Genomic DNA, 22552 nt, shown 5'->3' on the forward strand with positions numbered 1-22552 from the left:
GGAAAGAGGCAGAGGGCAGCAAGGCCGATAGAGAGTGGCGATAGGAAGGGAAAGAAAATGTTAAGATAAGATTTTAAAAAATGAAGATGAAATAATTTGGAGGGATGGGGTGGTTGACAGTGAAAATGAAAGTGATGTCAAGGAAGAAAGATGCGTGAAAAACCAATGCTAAGAGAAAAGAAAACGAGGTAGATGGGGAGAAGAGTAGGAGATAAAAACCTGTCCTTCCACTTACAATAAGCTATAAAAATATGTAATCCAAATTTCTCTGTTTGTGTGTCCCTTTTAGAATTGTGCCCTCAATTGCGTCTTTTCATCTTTCCTACTAAAATGTAACACTTCAAATTTCTCAGCATTAAACTTAATGATTCCTCTATTCTGCTCAGAATGTCAATATCTCCTTGAAGTATTATCCTCCTCACAGTTTTTTGTCCTTTGCAGATGTGGAAATCGTACCCTGTTCACCCAGGTGCAAATGATTAATCTACATTAAGAAAGCAGTGGTCCTCTTACTGATTCTTGGGGAATTCCACCATACATTTTCTGCAGTCCAAAACACCTTTCACGAATATTCTCTGTTTATAGCCACTTAAACAAAATCAAAGTCGAGTTTATTGTCATATGCATGTACATGCATGCACAGGTGAAAGGAAAAACGTACTTGCAGCAGCATCACAGGCACAGCATCATATAAACAGCATTCATAAGAAAAACATAAATTAAACATAAATTATACACAGTTTTTACATAAAACACAATTAGAACAAAATAAAGTCCATTTTAGTGCAAAGTGATCAGAATGGTCATAGTGTTGCTAAACTGTAGTGATTAATGGTTTGCCGGTTGGTTCAAGTACCAAATGCTTGAAGGGGTGTTCATGAACCTGATGGTGTGGGACTTCGTGCTTCTGTAGCAAGTTTCTATTTGTGTTATTATAGCCCCTTTTATTCCATGGCCTTTTCTCATGATAACGAGCCTATTACAACTCTGATAATCTGGCATGCTTGAGACTTTTGTGGCACTGGATTGACAGATTTTCTGGACTATTGGAGGGCCTAGATTTAAAATGAGATTAGGAAAGATTTAAAGGGGAGTTGAGGGACAGATTTTTCACACATAGGGTAGTGGGAATGTGGAACGAGCTGCTCAATGGCACAGCACTATGCTAGGTACGCTTTCCTATTTTTCTCCAACCTTTTTTTTATTTTAGCAATGATCCAGACGAAAAATGGAGCCAGTTTGAGGGGCTGAATAGGTTGTTCTTTCCCTAGCTCAGCTCCAATGATAGATGACTACGTATGTAAAACCTATCATTTTTTTTACATAAATGGCCCCATATATTATGTACTTTCAACGTTTTGAACTTAATCTGACTTTTTTTGTGGGTGTTTTTGGTAGCTAATCTGCCTGGCAAAAGCATTTACAAAATATTCGTGGTTTTCTTTAATCAGCTGAGTGACCGAGAAGCGGAACTCGCCCCACTTGTCACCAGCTTCAGCTATTAAGAAATTGAGAATTCTGATGCAAGGTCACATCCACAGACACAATTTTTGCTTCACCTCCCCAATGCTTTACACAATTTTATTACAGATTCCCAGAACCCGCAGTATTTTGCTTTTGAAGAAAGCCAATTCAGGTGCGTGGTCATTGCCTGTTATGTCTCCAGCCAGCACGTCTCTGTGCGGTGCCGGCAGTTTGCTGCAGTCGCCACATGATCTGCCTCATGCTTGTCACCAATGGTGGGGGTGGGGAGGAAACAAAACACTGCTTGTCGGGGGAAGGAGTTTTTGAAGCGGAGCCGCGTATGTTTCACTCAGGGGAGGGATTCCTGCGGTGGACTACAATTCCCGGCATGCGTGGGGCGAGCTGCGGTGGGATTGACGCACCGGCCAGGGCAGGGATATTTTTTATTCGCCTCCCCCGCCCGCTGCGGAATTTCTTACAAGGAAGCGACGTCATTGCAAGGCAAGAGATAGGGAGGGGAACTGATGAAACGTCCATCTCTTTAGGACTATTGATGTTAACTGAACTAATTTTTTTAATGAATGGGAGCCATTTAACTACCCCCTGTCGCTGAGTCAGGAACCCCTGAAGGGATTTAACATTAGATTAAAGAACTCGACAACGATTCCGGGATAAGAATAACATCTGACTGGGAACTTGCTGCCTGAAAATACGCGGCCTTAATCCCAAATGAAAATTAGAGACCTCGAGATTCAAATTGTGTGGCGAGTGAAATCGAAGTGACCTGAAACTGCGGGAGAAGGGCGCATTGACCTAGAAAGGCAACCGGGTTAAGTCAGTCTCTCACGGTAATGAGAATTTTTTCTGTTTGTTAGCATGGCAGTCGTTGAATTTGTTAAGTGAAAAAGGCTGCAGATGTTGGAAATCTAACATAAAAGCACCAAATAGTGGGAATGTTCAGGTCAGACAGCATTTGTGGAGAGAGAAACAGAATTAACGTTCCGGATCCTTCATTGTTTATTAGAACTGGAGCTAGTTATAAATAAAACATGTTTTAAATTGTAGGCAAAGGTGGGGGGGGGGGGAGGAATTAGTGGGCACAACAAATGGAATATCTCTGATGAGGTGGACATCAGGACAAACTGGTTGTGCCTGCTCAGCGAGCATGGGGAAGGCTTGTTAATTGCAGTTGGTTTGTCTGGAGAAGACCTTTGATATGGGGTGTAAAGTGGGGGAATTAACATAGGGTCAGTGTAAATGGTGGTTGATAATTGTTGTCTCAGTAGGCTGAAAGGCCTGTTTCTCTGCTGTATCTCTCTATGACTCTAAAAATAAAACAATTCTAGAAATGTGAACTACAAAACATTGGGATGCTGGAAATTTGAAATGAAGCAGAATGCTGCAAATACTCAGAAGGTCATACAGCATCTGAGGAGAGAGGAATAAAACTGAATTAACAATACATGTTGATGATCTATCATCAGACTTGGCCAGTTCTAACACAATGTGAAAAGGATGGTTTTGTGAAATTGTTGAATAATGTTTCATCTAGCTTGGAGAAACCAAGCACAGATTAGGTGATTGCTTTGGAGATGGCCTGCATTCTTTCTGAAGAGTGACTGACTTGGACCGCAAGAGTGTCTTTAATCTCTTGTGCTGTTCCAACAAAGCGCAACATGAGTTTAAAAAAACATTTTGTCTTCTGGCCAGGCATGCTACAGTCCTCAAAATTCAAACATTTCGGGCTTTGCAGTGCCAGCGACCCAGGTTCAATTCCGGCCATTGTCTGGAAGGAGTTTGTATGTTCTCCCCGTGTCTGCGTGGGTTTCCTCCGGGTGCTCCGGTTTCCTCCCACATTCCAAAAATGTATGGGTTAGGAAGTTGTGGGCATGTTATGTTGGCGCTGGAAGCGTGGTGACACTTGCAGGCCGCCCCCCAGAATACTCCTACACAGAAAATGTATTTCACTGTGTGTTTTGATGTACATGTGACTAATAAAGATATCTCATCTTATCTTAACTAGTCTTTCCAGTTGATGGGCTCCATCTGCCTGTCATCCTTCAACCCTCCTTGGTCCACCAATCTCTTACTGGCCCATGTGTTATCACTCCCCCTCCTCTTTATACTAGCTATCTTCTCTCTCCATTCTTGGACCTGATGCAGGGTTTTGACCTTAAATGTCGACAATTCCTTTCTCTCTACAGATGCTACTCGGCATGCTGAATTCCTCCAGCAGATTGTTTGTTGCTCCAAATTCCAGCATCTGCAGTCTCTTGTGTCTGCAAGTTTAAAATGTGTCTGATTTACAACTTTTCCTAGTCCTCATGAGAGGTCTTCAGCCTGAAATATTAACTCTCTCTCCCAAATGCTGCCTGATCCAATGAGTATTTCTAGCACTTTCTATTTTTACTTTGTAATTTGGTTGTTTTTTTTAACAAATTGAAAGCATTGTCAATGTTTAGTGGAACCAAAAGGTGCTGAACAGCTAGGTTTGATAGTTTATTATGTAATGTTTTAAGTTTTTTTAAGTTAAGATCAGTGGCAAAACTGTACTGGAAATTAGGTTGTTAAGTTTGTTGGAAAGGGAGTGAATACCAATTGTCTTTTTTGAATTTTTTTTAAAAGTGCAGAAAACATATCAACAAGCCTTGGACTGGTTTCCTGAAGATGCAAACATGAAGGATATTGATGCCAGAACAGAATATGTAATTCCTGAGCCTGGATGTAAAACAGTGAATAGAAAGTCCCTGCGTTTGGAGAACCATAAAGAACGAGGTGAAACACAGGTTAGAATTGTTTGTTTTACTCAATGAAGAGGTTTTAATACTGTGGTTTATGTTTGCTCTTTGTGGATGACGTGGGGTGTCTTGTTACATAGCACCAAAAATTGGCCAACAAGTTTGTGCAAGTCATTGTGAGACTGCTTTGGCGTGATTTTTAAATATTCTTTTCTCTTGTGCTTGCTTGGTCTGTCTTAAATGGATCTAAACTATGTTCTGTGATAGTGTTCTACATTCTCCCCAGTTTGTGATAAGAAAATGAAACTTAATGGTTTTTATGTTTTAGTTAATTACAGGGGCTTTAATTCTCTGAGCAAAGGTGAGGTTAAATGTTTATTGTATAAAATCATTGAATTTACAGCCTTAACAGCCCTTTATATTTTTTAGGAGGAGAAAATAGTTATCCATGTTCTTGCAATGTAGTCAAATTGGTGATATAGTTTATCCCCATTTCTCTTGAAAGGACTTGCTTCATTTTGAGCCCTTACACCTTTTCTGTTATGATGATGTGCACCAATTTCTTTTTCTATCACCCCTATTTTCCACCTCATTGAATAGAAAGCTATATATTATATTCTGAGAAAATATTTTTGCATCCTCTCATCTTCACATCCTTTCAGATATTAAAATGGCCTGGTGTGGGCTTAAACTTTTGTTCATTATTTTGTAGAAATTCAGCAACTTTTTTTTACCCTTTCTCACAACATTACAACATCCTTTCTGCATAATACGCTCTTCATATTAACAACCAATGCTATGTTCAAAGCACCTTACAATGTATGAATTTGCATTTCTGTTCATTAAACCTCATTCTTTGTTTGCCCAGTCTACTCACCTGGATATTGCATTTACTTACTGTCCTGTTCATGAGATAAAACAAAAATATGCACCTTGGTTATGTGCAGTTTTTTATAATCAGCTACCAGCTGAGCCCAACGTGGACAAACAGGAGCTTTGATCCTTTCACTGATCTCTGGGGGAAAACAACAGTCTTAACCTTTCACCGATCTCTGGGACAAAACAACTGTCTTAAAATACTTATGTCCTTTAGGTAAATTTATATTCACACTGCCATTTTATTTAATACAGTAATACTTAAAGTATCATGTGTTGAGAATAACATTGTTTTTCGAGAATGTGCTGTGCTAAATGTCATTCTTCAGTTTGTACTTGAATGTGTATCTTGATTTAACAATAAATTATACTACTGGAAATTTAATTTTCTAGTCACAGCTGTTAGGGTAACTACAATTGTATAGTATCCAAAAGGATGGCCATTGATAGAATTTAAAAAGCCTTATGAGTTTATAATGTAACTGATAAAATGGGGAGAAGGCTTCATGGTGGATTAGGAGGATGCTAGTTAATTGTTCTCCAGTGAGTCACATGAATGTAAACAAAAGCAATGATTTTGCAGATGCATGTTAATGGAGCAGCAATCTCTGCAGTTTGTATCTTATTGCAACCAATTCTTTTGTATAATGCTTTGGAGACAGGGTTGCTCTCCCTCTTTAAAATGTAGTGCTTCTCAGCCCTTTATTGGATTGTGATTTCGTATTATGTCCTCAAATCCTGAGGTAGGAGTGTTGTCATTAAGTCAAGGCTGACATCTTCATTTGACAGCTGACTTGCATACAGAAAAGTCTCAAACGATTAACTTTTTTTTAGAAGACACAAGAGACTATAGATGCTAGAATCTGGAGGAAGAAAAACTGCTGGAGGAACTCGGCAGGTCAAGCAGCATCTGTGGAGGCAAAGGGAGAGTTAACATTTTGGGAGGTGACCTTGCATCAAGACTGAGAGTGTAGAGGAGAGAGAGCCAGTATAAAAGAGATGTGAGGCAGCGGCTGCCAGGCAATGGGTGGAACCAGGTGAAGAGGGAGAAATTGGGTGAATGGAGCGGGAGGGGTAGAGTTGGGATAAAGTGGCTGGTGAGTGATAGGTAGACACCAATGAGGAGAGTAAAGAAAAGGGGGAAGATGGAGCCTGGTGGAGGTAGAGACAGAGGCTGGAAGGTGATAAATGGAAACACGAGGCTGCAGATGCAGGCATCTTGATGTAAGGAAGTTCATAAGTGGAATTAGATAAGGGAGGGATGATGGGCAGATGGAGTCTGTTGTGGGAGTGGATGGAAGAACCAGAAGGTGTGTGTGGGTGATAGGCGGGTGGGGGAGGGAATGAAAATGGGGGGAGGGGGTGGTGATCCAGAAGAAGACAAAGGAGCACACGGATTGTGGGTTACCTGAAATTGGAAGTGTATTTGACGAATGTATTCATCACATTATGAAAACCACCTGTTCTTTGGGAAGAGTTCCATAGGACTCTATATCTATTTAGCACAGGTGGATAAGGCCTGGGTTAGCACTTTTTTCTGAAGATAGCACTTCCAATGATACAGCTTTGTGGCATTAAAGTATTATTATAGATTATGTACTTGAGGCTTGTAGTAGGTTACTTACACTTAGACCCTTCTGAAATGAGTGGAAGTTGGTACAATTAAATAGGGCAAAGAATTCAATGTCATTTATAACAATATTTATCAACAACCATAAGCTTCAAGACATTTGCTAGACCATAGGAAGTTTCAAATAATCAGTCACAGAATTCAATAGTGCAGAAGGAGAGCATTCTTGGAATATGGAGGGATATCTGAATCCCAATACACTGCTGTGGAATCTGTCATTTGAAAAGTAGGATCAGTAATTATCACCATGAAACTATTAGATTATGATTTAAAAATCAGCCTATTTCACCAGTTTCCTACAAGGCAAGACATTGCTGTCCTTGTGGTCTGATCTGTAAGTGGTTCTGGAGCAATGGCATTGTGGTAGGCTCTTAACTGTCCTCTGAAATGCCCCTCTGTGCCATTTTGTTGTATCAGACATGAACATCAGTATGCAAGAAAAACTGGGAGAACAACCAGGGCAAAGCTGCACTGGTCAAATTGACCCTGAAAAGCCATTTTTGTATCTCAGAATTTGTGCCTAAGTTGGGGAACCTGTCCCAGAGGCTTGTCAAGCAATAGCCAGGCTGTTCCATCACAATCCCTCAATATATCTTGGGCTACAGCAGGATAGACCCACCAGGTGTGATCATAGAGTGGCTTTCAGTAAGAAGGGATTAGCTTCATCTTTGGCTCAAGACACCACAAAATCTCATAACATCAAGTCAAATGTCAAATAACCTCTTGCCACCCTCTCACATGATGAATCAGCATTCATTCATGTTAACAAATGCTTGGAAGTAACAGGGACACAGCAAACTCTGGCTTGTGTCTGTCATTAAGAATGGATTTGAACTTTGACTGTTGTCCGAATTGGCTTAATCCTGAAGGACGTGGCTGCTAGATTAAGACTGCAGCAGGTATTGGGAGAATTAATAGGAGGGATAAACCTCCTTTGTACACGTCGGTGTACCTGCTACAGATATATTTGTCTGTGACAGAGACAACTGCTAAGTCCTCATGTGGTTGCAGCACTCATCAAGTTGAGTGACATTACCATCCTAATAAATAGGATAGATTCAGCATTAGCCTTTTCTGTGAGCCATCAGAAGTAACATAATTGTATTCCACAAATAACTGTAAAATTGTAGCCTGACTTGTTCATCATTCTATCATTTTATCATTACCTTTATGCCAGAGAGCCACCCCTGAATCAGTGAAAAGTGGAGCGGAGCAGAGCAGAATCAGTAGTTCTTAAAAATGAGATGCCAATCTGAAGTATTTGTAATTAGGGGCTGCTTGAATGCCTTGAGATGAAGAAGCATGCTGTAAATGAGCTATGTAGTCAACAAGCGAAGCTATGCCATCCTGCCACATCCTATCAACTGGTAGAGGACAATTAAATGAACTGGGGAAGAGGATGCTCCACAAACATCCTGGTTTGTAGAGTTAGTAAGTTTTGTCACTTTCAGTGTTCAGTCCTTGGCAAACAAAATGTCTCAAAGACAATTGGGATGAACGTCAAATTATCTTCACAAGTACCCACTCACATTCCTGCTTTCCACCTCCATCCTCCCTCTCCCCCCCCCCCGCCATTCAGTGAATGGATAAAAGATACTCTCTGTGCTGTTTATTTAAACCATAGAACCATACAGCACAAAACAGGCCCTTCGGCCCACCATGTTGTGCCGTCAATCCTGCTTCAGATTTCCTCTTGTATCTGTACTTTTTTTCCCCAGAAGTTTGCATTCACTATTTTTTTAATCACTTCCATGTTTCCCCAAATGCTTCATATTCCCAACATGCTTGAATCAAATGAAGGGGCATAGTTACAAGAGCAGTTGTACCTAAATATTTACATAATATCAGGCAACAATCAATCAGTTTGGTTTAGGCATAAATTAGTATCTAAAGCCACTAACATGAATTAAAGTGAAGTCTCTTGTTTGTTTTGGCTGGCTTGGATTTTGTGGTTTAAGACATCGTGGGGATCATCCTCATTTGACCAAATACACATGCTCAATTTAATATGGAAATCAGGAAGCTGCTGCTTTTTCAGGCAGATCTAAACTTGTCCCATTTGCAGCTTTTCCATGTGAATGCCTCGTTTAGTAGTATTTTTGATTCTGGTTAAGACTGAGGCTGTGGAATTGATTGCTGATCTTAACCCACTATTTTACTTGGTTCTGTTCTTTCTTGGCATCTTGTCTTTTAACTAGGATATTGTGCGTACTTGATTTTCACAAATTATTGGTTTGGTCTCTTTCCCTTTCCAACAAATCTGTTAATTGGATTGAAAGATGATAGAAGTTTTTAGAATGAAGTAAAATGGTGATTGATTCGCCCAATAATTTTGTACTTTCTGCCTGGTTAGAATGTAACCCCAACTGTATGACAAATGCATCTGGTAAATCTGTATTTTGCTTCATGCGGCAGGATTTTAAGTGGAGCCAGATACAAATTGTATCATCGGGTTGCAGTTTGAGGAATGCAGACTTTGTAGTTTCGAGATGACACCTCGTCTGGTTTTGATGTGGCTTTTCAAAGCAACATTCCAGGCGTATCAATTTGCTGCATTAAGGGAAATACCAGATTAAACTGTCAGATTGTGAATCAGCTTCTGTACGATGCTGGATGTTCTGCTTATCACAAACAATTTTGATCCTAGAAATTATCTAAATTACATCTTCCAAGGTACTTCAAAGAAGTACTTTCAAAGGAAAATTGATGTGGAGGTAAGTAAAGAATAGAACGTGACACAGGAGAATGAAGTCTTAAGGGACATCTTAAAGTGAAGGAGAAATGCAGAAGTAGAAGAGTTTTCGGGAAGGAATTTCAGATTGGGGGCCAATGCAGTTAGTTGAAGGGAGATGGTAATTGGGGATGGGGAAAGTTTACAGTTGGATGAGTGCAGAGGTCTTGGTAATCTGTAGGATACAGAGATAGAGATGACCACGGCATGGATAAACCTGAACAGTCATGGGGAATTTTAAAATGTGTTGCTGGCCACTAGTCAATGTTGATCAACAAGCTTAAAAATGATGGGTAATGATGGCAGTGCAAGTTGGGCACTTGGAAAAGCTGAAAATTTATGGAGTGGCAAAGGTGGGAGACTGAGCAGAGAATGTTACAGCAAATCACTGGAGTTTGCTGTAATGTTCTCTGGGCGGCTGAATCTTTTATTAGTAGATGTTCAGGTAGAGTTGGAGACAGGTGATGTGGACAAAAGTAGTCTTGGTGACTGAAAGAATATGAGATCTGAAGCTCTGTTCATGGTGAAATGGGATGCTGAGCAGTCTGGTTCAGTATGAGAAGGCGGCCAGAGAGAGATTTGGAATTTGTGGTGAGGGAACAGAGTTTGAGATTAGGGCCAAAGATAGTATCTTTGTGTTTCCAACAATTTAACTGCTTTATTTATTTTCTTTTGCTTCTTTCCCCCCCCCCCCCCCCCCCCCCCCCCCATCTTATTATACAGAAGAGAGAGTTGTGTGAAAATGCTTTGGAAACAGCAGGTCGGGTGGAAGGCCTGTCACTGGACGTTTCAACACATTCCTGTATACAAATCCTGGATGAGGAAAAGCAGAAGGGAAAGTATCACCAAAGCTTGCACCTGTTCAAGCCCTTTCGCAGTTCCACCAAGTGAGTGCCATTTTTTAATACAAGTTTAGAAATATTTTTGGTCTACGATAAAGCAATCTCCAGGTAAATTTACAGAAGTATTTGTTGAGCACATCCTTGTATTTTAACTTCTTTCCTTTGCAACTTCATGGTCCACCTTTGTTTTAAATCGTGGATTTGGGGACACAAGTTCTGCAGTAAAATTTAGTATTAGCTGGAATTGGAGGTAAAGTTTAAATGAAGCATGGGAACTGGGGCCCAGTGAGTTGCAAAGGAGCACGAGAACAGGGACCCTGGCAAGTTGCAAAGGAAGGCTGCATGCAACACTTATTGAATCAGATGCACAACTATCAGGATTTCCAAATAGAGATACGAGACCGCAGATGCTGGAATCTAGAACAACAAATAGTTTTCTAAATAGTTGAATAATGGATTAATGTAGTTTTACTGTGTTTATAATTAATGATAAGCAGAAAGTATGAAAAGTTTGGCGAATTAGGAGAACTGTAAAATTCATCAGGAAGGCATGGACAGATGTAGTATAATGAATTTTGGGAAGAAAATAGAGGAAATGAAATGAAATGCAATGATTTGGAAAGGGGTGGAGTTAAAGATACATTTTGGTGGAAATGAAAGAACAGATAATCAAGAAGGATTACAGAATTTTTATTTTAAAAGTCTGTAGGTGGGAAGTAATGAAAAACTTATGCAAGGCAGTGTTCAGAAATGGAAAGATCTTTGTTTTGTTTTAGATGCTTTGTTTGAGAAAGGACATTCAAACCCATGAACCAGCAAGGAAGGCACACTTAAATTGCTACCTTATCCTGAAGAACATGAGAAAGCAATTTGCAAAAGGGAATAGGATCTGATAGTTGCATCCTGGTGTTTAGTTCCATAATTATAATTTTCTTATTCCTATATACTTAGACAACAGCACCCTGTGGACAACGCAGGCTTCTTTTCATTTATGACCTTCAGCTGGTTGACATCTTTGGCATTCACGGCTTATAAAAAAGGGCAGCTACTGCTGGAAGATGTTTGGCCCCTGTCAAAATATGAATCTTCAGAAATTAATAGCAGAAGGTATGAGTGTGATTTCAAAACAGTTGTATTGGAATTATCTTGACTAATTTTTGTGCCAAATCAGTTTTTCAGCAGCATTCACGTGCAGCTTTCAGAGATGTGAAATGTTGCTATTTTAATATTTCTTGACATCCAGCTATGTCTACTATGCTTTCTACTGATCTCTGAATATTTTTATGATACATAGTTTATATATCCAGTGATTTTATTTTATATAATATAGCTGCAGAAGGACAATCGCTTGAGATTTTTATATGGTGTGGTCTCTCTGTGTAAGTATAGTATCACAAGCAAAGCTTGTGTTCCCCTTTTAAATCCAAAGGAACTGGAGAATTCATTGCTGAAGAATCTTCCCAGGATGGGTTGGGGGGATGCATGTGTGCAAATCAGGAGCATTTATGTGTTCTAAACTTTGTCATAAGGTCTACTAACAAAATGCCTTGATTAGAGGCTTTGTCTTGAAATAAAGTATTTGCCAGTAATGTACAGTCATCAGAACATCAAAGAATTCTCAAAATGCTTGAGAAGGATAGGTAGTTGCTCTCTGGAGTGAGATATTCACTCCAGGTCTATCTTACATACGTAACTTCCTTTTTGTTCTGCTTTTGAGTTGTACAGGATATGAGGATATCATTTTGGCCAGCACGTAATGTAGTTCTGAAGCAATGCTGCATGCTCAAAGTGCTGTCTTTCAGCACAGTCACAGAGGCATGCAGCATGCAAATAGACCCTTTGGACCTTCAAATCCACGTTGAACTACAACCACCTATTTGCACTAATCCTATCCTAATCCTATTTTAATTCACAATCAGATAAACTCTTTTCTCTAATGCACCAGTTCCTCCCCAGATTCTACTGCTCACCATTAGACTAGCAACAATTCACAATTGCCAAAGGACCTACCAACCCATGTATCTTTATCTTTTGTGGAAACCGGAACACCCGGAAGAAATACATGCAGTCATGGGAGGACGTGCGAACTCCACACAAGACGCCATTGCTCAGGATTGAATCTGGGTCACTGGAGCTGTAGGGCAGCAAAACTCATTGCTGTGTCACAGTTTCAGATGAGATGTGAATTTAAACCTCTATCTGTGTTCGAATGGTGTATTTTTTTAAAAATCACACCTTTTTGAATAAGTACAGGGAGTTCATCTACTGTTCAGAATGGCTCTCAGTTTTCAGCGATCAGCAAGTTGAATCTTCTTTGCTATTTTTGAGTCCTAATTGCACACTCGTTTTATAAAGTGTATTCCGAAATCTTGGATTGCTTTTTTTCTTCTCCGGTTTCCATTTCCACCATGGGGTACTCTGCTTGGGTACTTATTATTAACTTGCAGTAACGCTGGTACTTATTACCCATCCCGATTAGGAAAATGAATTACAGTATTGCTACCAAAGTCCATGTACTGTGAACAAATAAAAAAGATCCTGCCCTTGAAAACACCGTTGTTGAGCCATCTTCCTAAATGGCACTCTTTTTGTTGAAGGTATTCCCATTTTGTGTAGGTTTGTGTAGACTAAGACTAGTAAGGTATCGACTTATTAAATCTTTGTTTGTGTTGAGAGAGGCAGGTTGTAATGAGACAAAATAACTTTTGAGATGTTAAGTTGACCCATCATCTGACAAGAAACTGAATATAATGAAAAGAAGGGAATTAGAACAACTTATGGCTGCTGTTTGAAATAGAGATGATACTTCATAGATAAGATAAGCTTCTTTATTAGTCACATGTACATCAAAAAACACAGTGAGATGCATTTTTGCATAATGTTCTGGGGTCAGCCCGCAAGTGTTGCCACGCTTCCAGTGCCAACGTAGCATGCCCACAACTTCCTAACCTGTATATCTTTGGAATGTGGGAGGAAACCGGAGCAATACTCAGCAATCACACCATAAGATGATTGATGTAAATGACTGAAATTAATTTTATGGGTGTTAATATGCTCCACTATATATGTTTTTTTTCCCTGGAGAAATTGCCCTGTTTTTGTAGAGAGAAGTTGCTGCAGTTTTTATCATGTTAATTTTTTTTCTTCTCTATAAATGAAACTATTTTTGACTTTGATTAGTGTGAGCAAAGTCATACACCAACCCTACCTGCAAGTCCAAAGCGAGATTGTGTTGCAAATTGAATGAAGAGCATGATAATGCCAAGCAACTAATGCAATTGCAAAATTGTATCACCTTTTGAATGGCAAGGAAAAAGGATAAAAAGCACGAATATCCATTTTACAATAGTGGAGAGAGAAGCAGTTGACATTTCATGATGACTGTTCATCAGAACTGAGTGTTCATATTTAGGGGATTATTTTCATCATATTGCCGGAGCAGTAATTTGGTAGAGTACATCACCTCCTTATTGTCATATTATAATTTTCACTGTAATCAATAATAAAAAACAAATGTGTTAGATGTTTATGTAATCCTACTGGATTACCAACCAAATAGGGTAAAATTTCTCTAATCCATTATGAAATGGTATTGAGCAGATGTGCAAATGACACATTTGCAATCAGTCTTTATGTTGTTTACACTGCACTGAGTTCTTCAATGAAAAGCTATGAAATCTGAGGGGGGTGGGCAATGGTAAATGGTCATGTGAGAAGGAATAAATTGCAGAGCTACAGGGAGCTAAGGAAGGAGGGAATTTGTGGAATTGTTCTTTTTGGACCCAATGGGCTGAATGGTCTCCTTCAGTGTGTACTATGTAATAAAGTAATCTGTTGTATACTTTTCAATGATCTGAATCTTAAGGTTGTACTTGAGTAATCATGAGTATTGAGTGGCATTTTAGGGAGATTGGCTACCAATTCCACAAAAAAACTCTATTATCTTATACTGTAACTGTTCAGCACTCTTATTTGTATGAATCAGGAAACTTGAGAATTTTTTTTTAAAAAAGGAATAAAGATCTTTCAAGTTGCACCTCAATTTCGGTAATAGTAAACTGAAATTTTACTTTAATGAGGTTATTAAAAATTTTCAGAGCATGTTATCTTTTTTTAAACTTCACCAGAAACTGAAATCTTGCATCTAATATAATGTGCATTTCTCCATTGTTACTGAATTATTTGCCCCTCACTGATTGGACTAATTTCTTTGTAGTTCTAATAAAGTAAATGTTGGGTGACTGGGAAGCACTTCTTTTATTAAGACCTTGTACGTATCCTCAAATTCAATATATATTGCTTTTGTCCAGATTAGAACGGCTGTGGCAAACAGAGTTGAAAGAATGTGGCCAGGAAAATGCCTCACTAAACAGAGTGATTTGGAAGTTTTGCCAGACAAGGCTGGTCATCTCTGTGATCTGTTTGATGGTTACAATGGTGGCTGGCTTCTGTGGACCAGTAAGTTATTTAAGACTTATGAATTTCCATTAACTTTTAAAGTTTTTTTTTGGTAGTAAGAGAGGGGGGAAAAAACCTTTCTCACCTTGGTATACATCACAGGGTATATTTCTTCTTTCATTCCCTATGACCTTACTTTAGAATAATTGTCACTGCACTGAAGTAAATGGTTAATGGTACTTTAATCAATGTCTGAGAGAGAAGCTATTGGAGTCTAAGGTAAAGCATGGAAGAAAAACAACAACTATCTGGAATTATGTTTATTGACTTGATGTTTTCAGTTGCGCTGCATCCCTGTGTCTCATTTTAGAGATAATGACAAGGTATTGTTGGAACTCTTAAGTTTTTTTGACATTTATTTAGATACTAAATAAGCTTCAGATTATAGGAGGATGACAAGTAACTGCGTCTGAATTGCATTAATATAGTGGAAGTGTGATGTTGATCCATTTTCATAAGTTGCTGCATTTCTTGTTTCCAAGTCCAGGGTCATTGCTTTTGGAGTATTTGAGTAAATCTTTACTCCAGAATCAGTCAGATGTGCCAGTAAACAAAAGTTCATCATGTTTCTTAATGTGGGTTCAATGTTGAAACTTGAAGTGTAATGGTTTTTTAATGCATTATATGGAATACCTTCCTGGAGCATGACAAATTATTACTGCAGGAAACAAATAATAAATAGTCAAGTATGTTTGAATTTGATTGGAAATGATTTAAGGAGAAGCATAATGTATATATTTAGAATGCTTTTTATTTGACTTGCTGATGCTCTCTGAATGTTTGTGCTAAGTGTGTGTATGGTCACTTGAACTGAATCTTCTAACCATGTTGTTTTTGCTCTGGAAGGACATCTTTAAAGTTCTGTGGAAAAGGAATCTCCTCCTGCAGAAAGCTGCTCTCTCCAGAAATATGTAGTACAGTATGTATCAATTTTACTGGGGTGGGGAAGTTGGAAGCTGGGAAATGAAACAAAAAGGACCTAGTAGTATTTTGGCAGGGATGGCTGAAGTTGGGGTTTGGAAAATTTTAAAATGGATGATCCTTCTGGTTTACATAAGAACTTAAGAAGCAGAAGTAGGATTAAGTATCTACTTGCTATATGAAAAGAACAATAAGATGAAGAGGCTTCAGGGTAGTTTTGTTTGGGAATGGGATGGTGGTTAATTGCCAGTGCTGCCGAGGAACTTGAAGATTTAGCTAAATCCATAGGTTTTCTTAAATATGGGCTGTAGCTTGGGATAGTGAGCAAAATATTTAGTTATTGTGAATGGAGTTCACATATTTTCACAAAGATAGCAGAACTTGCTGTACTAAGCTGTCATACAGATAAAATCGAAATTTCCTACTGTTAAGGTCTGTTCAGTGCACACTCCATAACCTCTGATTTTGGAAGTTTATTTGAAGTGGTTCATGTTTTCTCTAAAACCATATTAGGAGACCAGTTGAGGTGGAAGACAATGTAGAGAAACTTGAAAATTTAATTTAACCTGATTTTCTGCACATGAAGCAAATTTCTTAGAATGGTTGTTTCATTTTTTTTTATTGAAAGTGAATCTAGTTTCTTGTTGAAATGAGCATCTTATTTTAACAAGTTACTTTATTTTGCATTGTTTACTGGTTTGAATTTTACAATATGAACTTTAGTTGGTTATTTTAGTGAGTAAGAAGTTTGACTGTAATGAGAAGAGTAGCAATTAGAAAATACCCCTGGCCACACCATTATTCAGTCGGATCCATTTTAAGACTTTGCCTGTTTGCAAGTCAAAAGCAATGCGCTTCAACCTTTTTTGTTAACTCCTCAATGTCCTCTCTTTGCATAAACCATAATTTGTAGATTGGGAAAAAGCTTTCTTTGATTAGAAGTGGTATGTTAATTGTAGTACTTGTTGGTTAAAACAGTGCAGAAAACAAGCTGATATCAAATTTGATGTTTTCTAAATTCTAGTGATGTTTGAGAGAGTTTTGAGTTTTGTTAATGGCCTGTTGTGTGGAATGGTTCTTGTACTCTGCTTGTACTATATTAGTTGTATTGAAAAACGACCAAAGAAGACTAAAAAGGACGACTTTGTACTGGGTTTGCATTTTCTTGTATTTAAATAATAGCTTTATGTTAAGACTGAGGAAAAGTACTATACGATAGGGAAGTGAATTGGTTTGCTCAAATGCATATCCTAGTATATGCTGAGTTGGTTGAAAATATGGAGTCTCCTGAGCACTTTTTTCAATTTGGTATTGGTGTACACACCAAGGAAATCAGTACTAGTAGAAATGGGAGGTGCCTTTTCTTATAATTTAATTGTTTGCTCATGTATTGAATTATTATGAAAAGCAATGGTGAAGGGTACAGCTAAATTTTAAGCTATGTGGAAATTTGATGTTACCATAAAATGTTTTTTTTATACATGCTAATGAATGGAGGTCTGCATAATCCATCTAGGTTCACTGAAGGGAAATAATTTAATGGTGATTCTGACCTTTTTTACAATGGCTTTGAATTCTTTTGGAACAGTTTCAAGGTTCTCAAAATGGCTGCTCTTCACTGGCATTTGGAAATGAAATGTAGGGAAGAAGCAGATTACTTTGAATTCTTTTCATGTGTAGAAGAAACAGACTGCTTTTTAATTGTAATTTTATATTGATTAGTTTGATTTCTCCAACAACTTTCTAACACTTCTTAAATTGAAAAAATGTATGCAGTTCTCTCCTAAATATGAGAAAAGCTTTTGTGCATTTTGCTATAGAGTTCATTAATCCATTAATATTGTAATAGTATCTGAAAACACAGCAATTGGTGGTTGACAAGAAATACTTGTTTTATTTTCGTTTTATTTTTGCCCTTTGGGTAATTAGTTTAAAATATAAAATAAGCCAAATATTTAAGAATGATATTTATATTAGTTTAAAAAAGTATTTTATTACCCAGTCCATTTGGCACACTTTTAAAATACCAATGTCAAGAACTGCATGCAAATCCTCTTTTAACAACATAATAGATTATCGTAATTTGAAGACATTAAATCCTGTAGTTTGGAGTTGTTGAATACAAGTTGAGTTTATCGTCATATGCGCAAGTACAGTGAGGTACAGGTACAATGAAAAACTTGCTTGCAGCAGCATCACGGGCACTTAGACTCAAACAACACAGAATATAAATTATAAGACAGTGGAACAAAAAACTGGAAAACGACATTTTTACAAAAAAAAACACAATTAGAGACGAGTAGGACTTGCACAGCGAACAGCAGTACCCTGGAGAATGTTGCAGAATGGAGGGACCTTGGAGTGCAAGTACATGATTTCCTGAAAGTGGAGTCACAGGTAGACAGGGTGGTTGCCCTTAAGTCAGGGCATTGAGTATAAAAGTTGGGAGGTCATGGTGCAGTTTTACAGGATGCTGGTGAGGCTGCACTTGGGCTATTATGTTCAGATTTGGTCACCCTGCTATGGGAAAAATGTTACTCAACTGGAAAGAGTACAGAAAAGATTTACAAGAACTTGAGAGACTGAGTTAGAGGGAGAGATTGGACAGGCTAGGACTTTATTCTTTGGAGCATAGAAGACCGAGAAGTGATCTTATGTAGGTGTATATAATCAAGAGGGGCATAGATTGGGTGAATGCATTGTCTTTTTCCCAGGGTTGGGGAATCAAGGACGAGAGGGCATAGGTTTAAAAGATTTAGTAGGAACTTGAGGGCAACTTTTTTACACAATGGATGGTATCTATGTGGAATCAGCTGCCAGAGGAAGTGGTTGAGGCAGGTACAATAACAACTTTTTAAAAGACATGAGTGGTACATGGATAGGAAAAGTTTAGAAGGTTATGGGACAAGCTTGGATGGGGCATCTTGGTCAGCTTGGACCAACTGGGCTGAAGGGCCTGTTTCCATGCTGTATAACTCTGATGTCAATAAGTCCATGGTAGTGCAAGAGGTGATCCATAGTGTTCCATTGCTGAGGTAGGGTTAGGGTTGTGCAGGTTGGTTCAAGAATCTGTTGGTTGTAGGAAAGTAGCCATTCCCGAACCTGGTGGTGTGGGCTTCTGTATCTCCTGCCTAATTGTAGCAGTGAGAAGGGGGCATGGCCCAGATGGTGAGGATCCTTGATGATAGATGTAGCCGCCTTGATGCAGTGCATCATGTAGCTGCTGTCAGTAGTGGGGAAGGCTGTGTCAGTGAAGGACCAACTGTGTTTTCTCCTCTGCAGCCTCTTGCCTTCCTGTGCTTTGGAATTGCCATACCAGGTCATGATATAACCAGCCAGGATACTTTCAAGAGTGCATCTGTAGAAGTTTGCTAGAGTAGAAAATAGAGGTGCTGGCATGCTGCCTTCATGATTGAATCTGTGTGCTGGGTCCAGGATAGGTCTTCTGAGATGTTAACACCCATGAATTTGAACCTGCTAACTCTCTCCACCTCTGACCAATTGGCACATGGTCTCCTGACTTCAATTTTTAATTGAACTTTTAATTTTAGCCATAAAATTAAAAATAACTCATGGAAGTATTCTGGAAATAAACTATAGTATTTCACATGTTTCTAGACTACAGTTACATTTCAAAAGAAGCCTATAAATTATAGAATTGTCAAGGCTTAGAAGAAGGCTACTTGGCCCATAAGTTTATGGTATCTTCTGCTTCAGATAATCAACCACATCAGTCCTATTCTTCTCCTCTTTTCCCATGGCCTTGCAAGTTTTCATTCTGAAGTGTTTTTCAAATTGAAAGCACTGCCCCTACAGTCACTGAATTCCAGATCATTGACCAATATTTTAATTCTCTGCCTTCTGGCCCTTGAATCATCTACCCTGACTAAGCCAGTCATTATCTTAAACACCTCCACAAAATCTCACAACCTTTGCTGCAAAGAAAGTAACCGTAGTTTCTGCAGTCAAACATGGCTGAAATCCTTCATCCCTAGAAACTTTCTAGTTAAGTCATGGAAGATGGAGGAGGAAAAGGTATTGCCTTTTTTTAAAACCTGGATCGTTAGCTAGAGAAGGATGCTTTTTGATAGGATTAAGAGGTGAGAGGATCATTTACTGCAGATTAAAGTCCCCTACATTTTCTGGTATTTTGGATTCTCTAATTATTTACAACTCAAAGAACTCTCCAGTAAAATGCACAACAGAAGCTATTCTTAGCATTCACAGGATTGCCATGTAAGGGTGCATTGGAATGAGATGAGAAGTCATTCGCAAATGATCATCATGCTTTAAGGTAAGGTAGTGATTACAAACAGTTACACTTACAGTGCACAGTTACACTTACAGTGCACTTTAAAGCCACCCAATCAGCATTTTAATTTTAAGTTTTGTTATACCAGCAATTATTCACAGGTTTAATATTCATTGGAAATGAATATTTCAGTGAAAGAAAATTACTATGGAAGAAGAGAAACAATGGATTTGTCTTATCTCTCACTACAAGTTAATTGATAACAAACTTAATTTCATTATTCTTTTAAAACACTTGTAGAATAATGTTCTCCTTTTCTGATTTTTACTGTGCTTGATTTGGAAATAATTAATTGCATGCTATGTGGAAATGCTTTTATTGGTATGCTGCTTTTTAAAAAGGTAGACATTTTCGAAGGTAAACGTGATGGTTAGGATTTGCATGATAACTCTGAACAGGGTGATGATAACTAGGTTCCAGTTAAAACTGGGGATGAATAATCTGAGATGTTCCTATTACAGTGGAGACACGAGACTGCAGATGCTGTACTTTGGAGTAAAAAAACAAACTGCTGGAGTAACTTGGAGGGTCAAGCAGCATCTGTGGAGGCAAATGGATGGTTCACGTTTCAGGTTGAGATCCTGCATCAGAACATAGGGTCTCGACCCAAAACGTCAACCATTCATGTTGCTGTCTTCCTTTTATAATGTCTTGTGCAGTCTGAACATGGCTGGGCTGCTTTTAATGACAGGGGAATTGTTCTTGTATCCACACTAATTCATTATTTACAGCTGCTGAGGTGTAAAGTCTGAATCCTTACAAATTCAGTCTTGCACTGAAATTTACATTCTTACAAGTATTTGTATGATCTCTATAAAACATTGACTGGAGGTTTTCCAAGAACAGCTATTTCACACTTGACTCGTGCAGTGGAATTGACCAAGAAATGGACGGTTGTTTTTATATGGTGAATCGCCGCTGAAAAGAATAACATGATGGAATCAGCTACAGAGTGAAAATGAGATGAGCAATTCAGCATCACAGCACGCTTCTAACTAGGGCTTGTTTCTCCTCTGTGAATCAATCAAAGAATTGCTGGGACTGCAGTTAATGTTTAACTTGCAAATTAGCACTATTTACAAAGCTGGTATGATTGATTTGCTAATGAGACTATGGTTGAACTGATGGACGCAAACAGTTTCTGTAATTTCTCCAGAGCTGTTTCATGTCTTTCTGAATCTATACTAAAAAGTTTATCTTGCATTATCCTGCATCATTGGTTAGAGTTCTGATATTTGGGTGCATGTGCATGCATATTATCTAGCTTTCTATACAGTGGACATTTTTAAAATGAACACTTGTGTGATACATACAGATGTTCAGTATTGCCTCAAACCTCTGCCCTAGGCTTGATTTGAAAATTAATGAACTAATTAAATTGATGGACTGCTCATATTTATATAAAAAATACATATTTTGGTTTTAAATGCCAGTTTGATCTTGTGTTTTATATTTCTACCAAAACTACTTCAGAAGAGGATTGCTTGATATGACTGTACAAATTAGTTAGTGAAGTAAGTTTGTAATGTATACTGAAGAAGCGCACTTACTGGTCTGGAGCAGTAGTAGTTTGCCAAGTAAGCTAGTTACTGGAGTTTCAGGGCTACTCTATTGCTTTTGAACTGTGGCTATATTTAATTGCTGATCTTGCCACTGCTGTACCAGAAATATGGAAATAGCTTGCTAAAATACTGTGCAAGCAGAGTCAGCAGAACCACAAGTGTAAATGTTTATGATGACTGAAATCATTAAGCAACTTAATGGTAGTAGAGGAGATCGGTGTGGTATGGGCAATATATAGTGGAACTGTGTTCATGACTTTTAAATAAATCTTAATGTATCACCATTAATAATAAAGTCATCAGGTAGATTATTTTTCTACCAAAAGCAGAACCATAAATGAATTTAGAGAAACTCCATTGGAGTTCATTGGCAATTACAATTTCAAACTATATATGGTTGGCATGGTAAATTATATGCATGTTGAAAATATGACAAGCTGTAGATTTTATTTGCCTAAGTCCAAAGAGGTTGACTTGTGTTCTAGTAACAAGACGAATTGTGCAGTTAAGTATTTTCTAAGGAACACTGAAATATTCAGTATTTATCTAGGTTTAAGTTTTAAAGAGAGTAAAAAAGAAAAATAAATTCTAGGTAAAATTGAGCATAGGTTCCTTCTTTCTTCCTTATTCCAAAATGCATTCCTGTTTTTAAAGAATCTTCAGGCTGTCATGCTCCTTCCAGTTTTTTTTAGAAAGCAATATATTCCCTCCACGCTAACTCTATTTCCTTAGAATGGAAATGTTGAATGTATATAGTTTTTTTTAATAAGAAAGATTAACAATTCCCATTTAATGTGTAGGAATCGATGCAAATAGAATGTTTAAAGCTGTTAAGAATTTGAATGAATAGTCCATTACATTGCTTGCTTGTAATTGGCATTGCAGTCTCATTGGTTTATGTTTTATTATTGGAAATATCCCTATGTCATACAACTTCTTATTTCTGATGGCACAATTTGAGAATTGTATTCTGAGAATGGGCACCATGTAGTGAGCCCAGCAGTGAATCTCTTTGCTC

The 22552-nt window shown here is 38.2% G+C and overlaps 1 protein-coding gene across 5 annotated transcripts in view; it reads left to right on the top strand.

Annotated features, from left to right (window-relative positions):
* The first annotated feature begins 1964 nt into the window (after positions 1 to 1964).
* Positions 1965 to 22552, top strand: part of LOC127571162 (ATP-binding cassette sub-family C member 5-like) — an 81345-nt gene continuing 60757 nt past the window's right edge. For 3 of the 5 annotated variants that reach the window (XM_052017257.1, XM_052017260.1, XM_052017261.1), the window contains exons 1-5: positions 1965 to 2312; positions 4090 to 4250; positions 10163 to 10326; positions 11233 to 11388; positions 14592 to 14739. In XM_052017257.1, coding sequence (XP_051873217.1) covers positions 4140 to 4250; positions 10163 to 10326; positions 11233 to 11388; positions 14592 to 14739 — 579 coding nt within the window. In that variant the 5' untranslated portion in view covers positions 1965 to 2312; positions 4090 to 4139. Of the gene's footprint in view, positions 2313 to 4089; positions 4251 to 10162; positions 10327 to 11232; positions 11389 to 14591; positions 14740 to 15585; positions 21400 to 22552 lie in introns of those variants that run through there. The other 2 variants (XM_052017262.1, XM_052017258.1) reach the window with 2 other exon arrangements.

The sequence above is a fragment of the Pristis pectinata genome, chromosome 6 (assembly GCF_009764475.1).
Source record: "Pristis pectinata isolate sPriPec2 chromosome 6, sPriPec2.1.pri, whole genome shotgun sequence".
NCBI lineage: Eukaryota > Metazoa > Chordata > Chondrichthyes > Rhinopristiformes > Pristidae > Pristis > Pristis pectinata.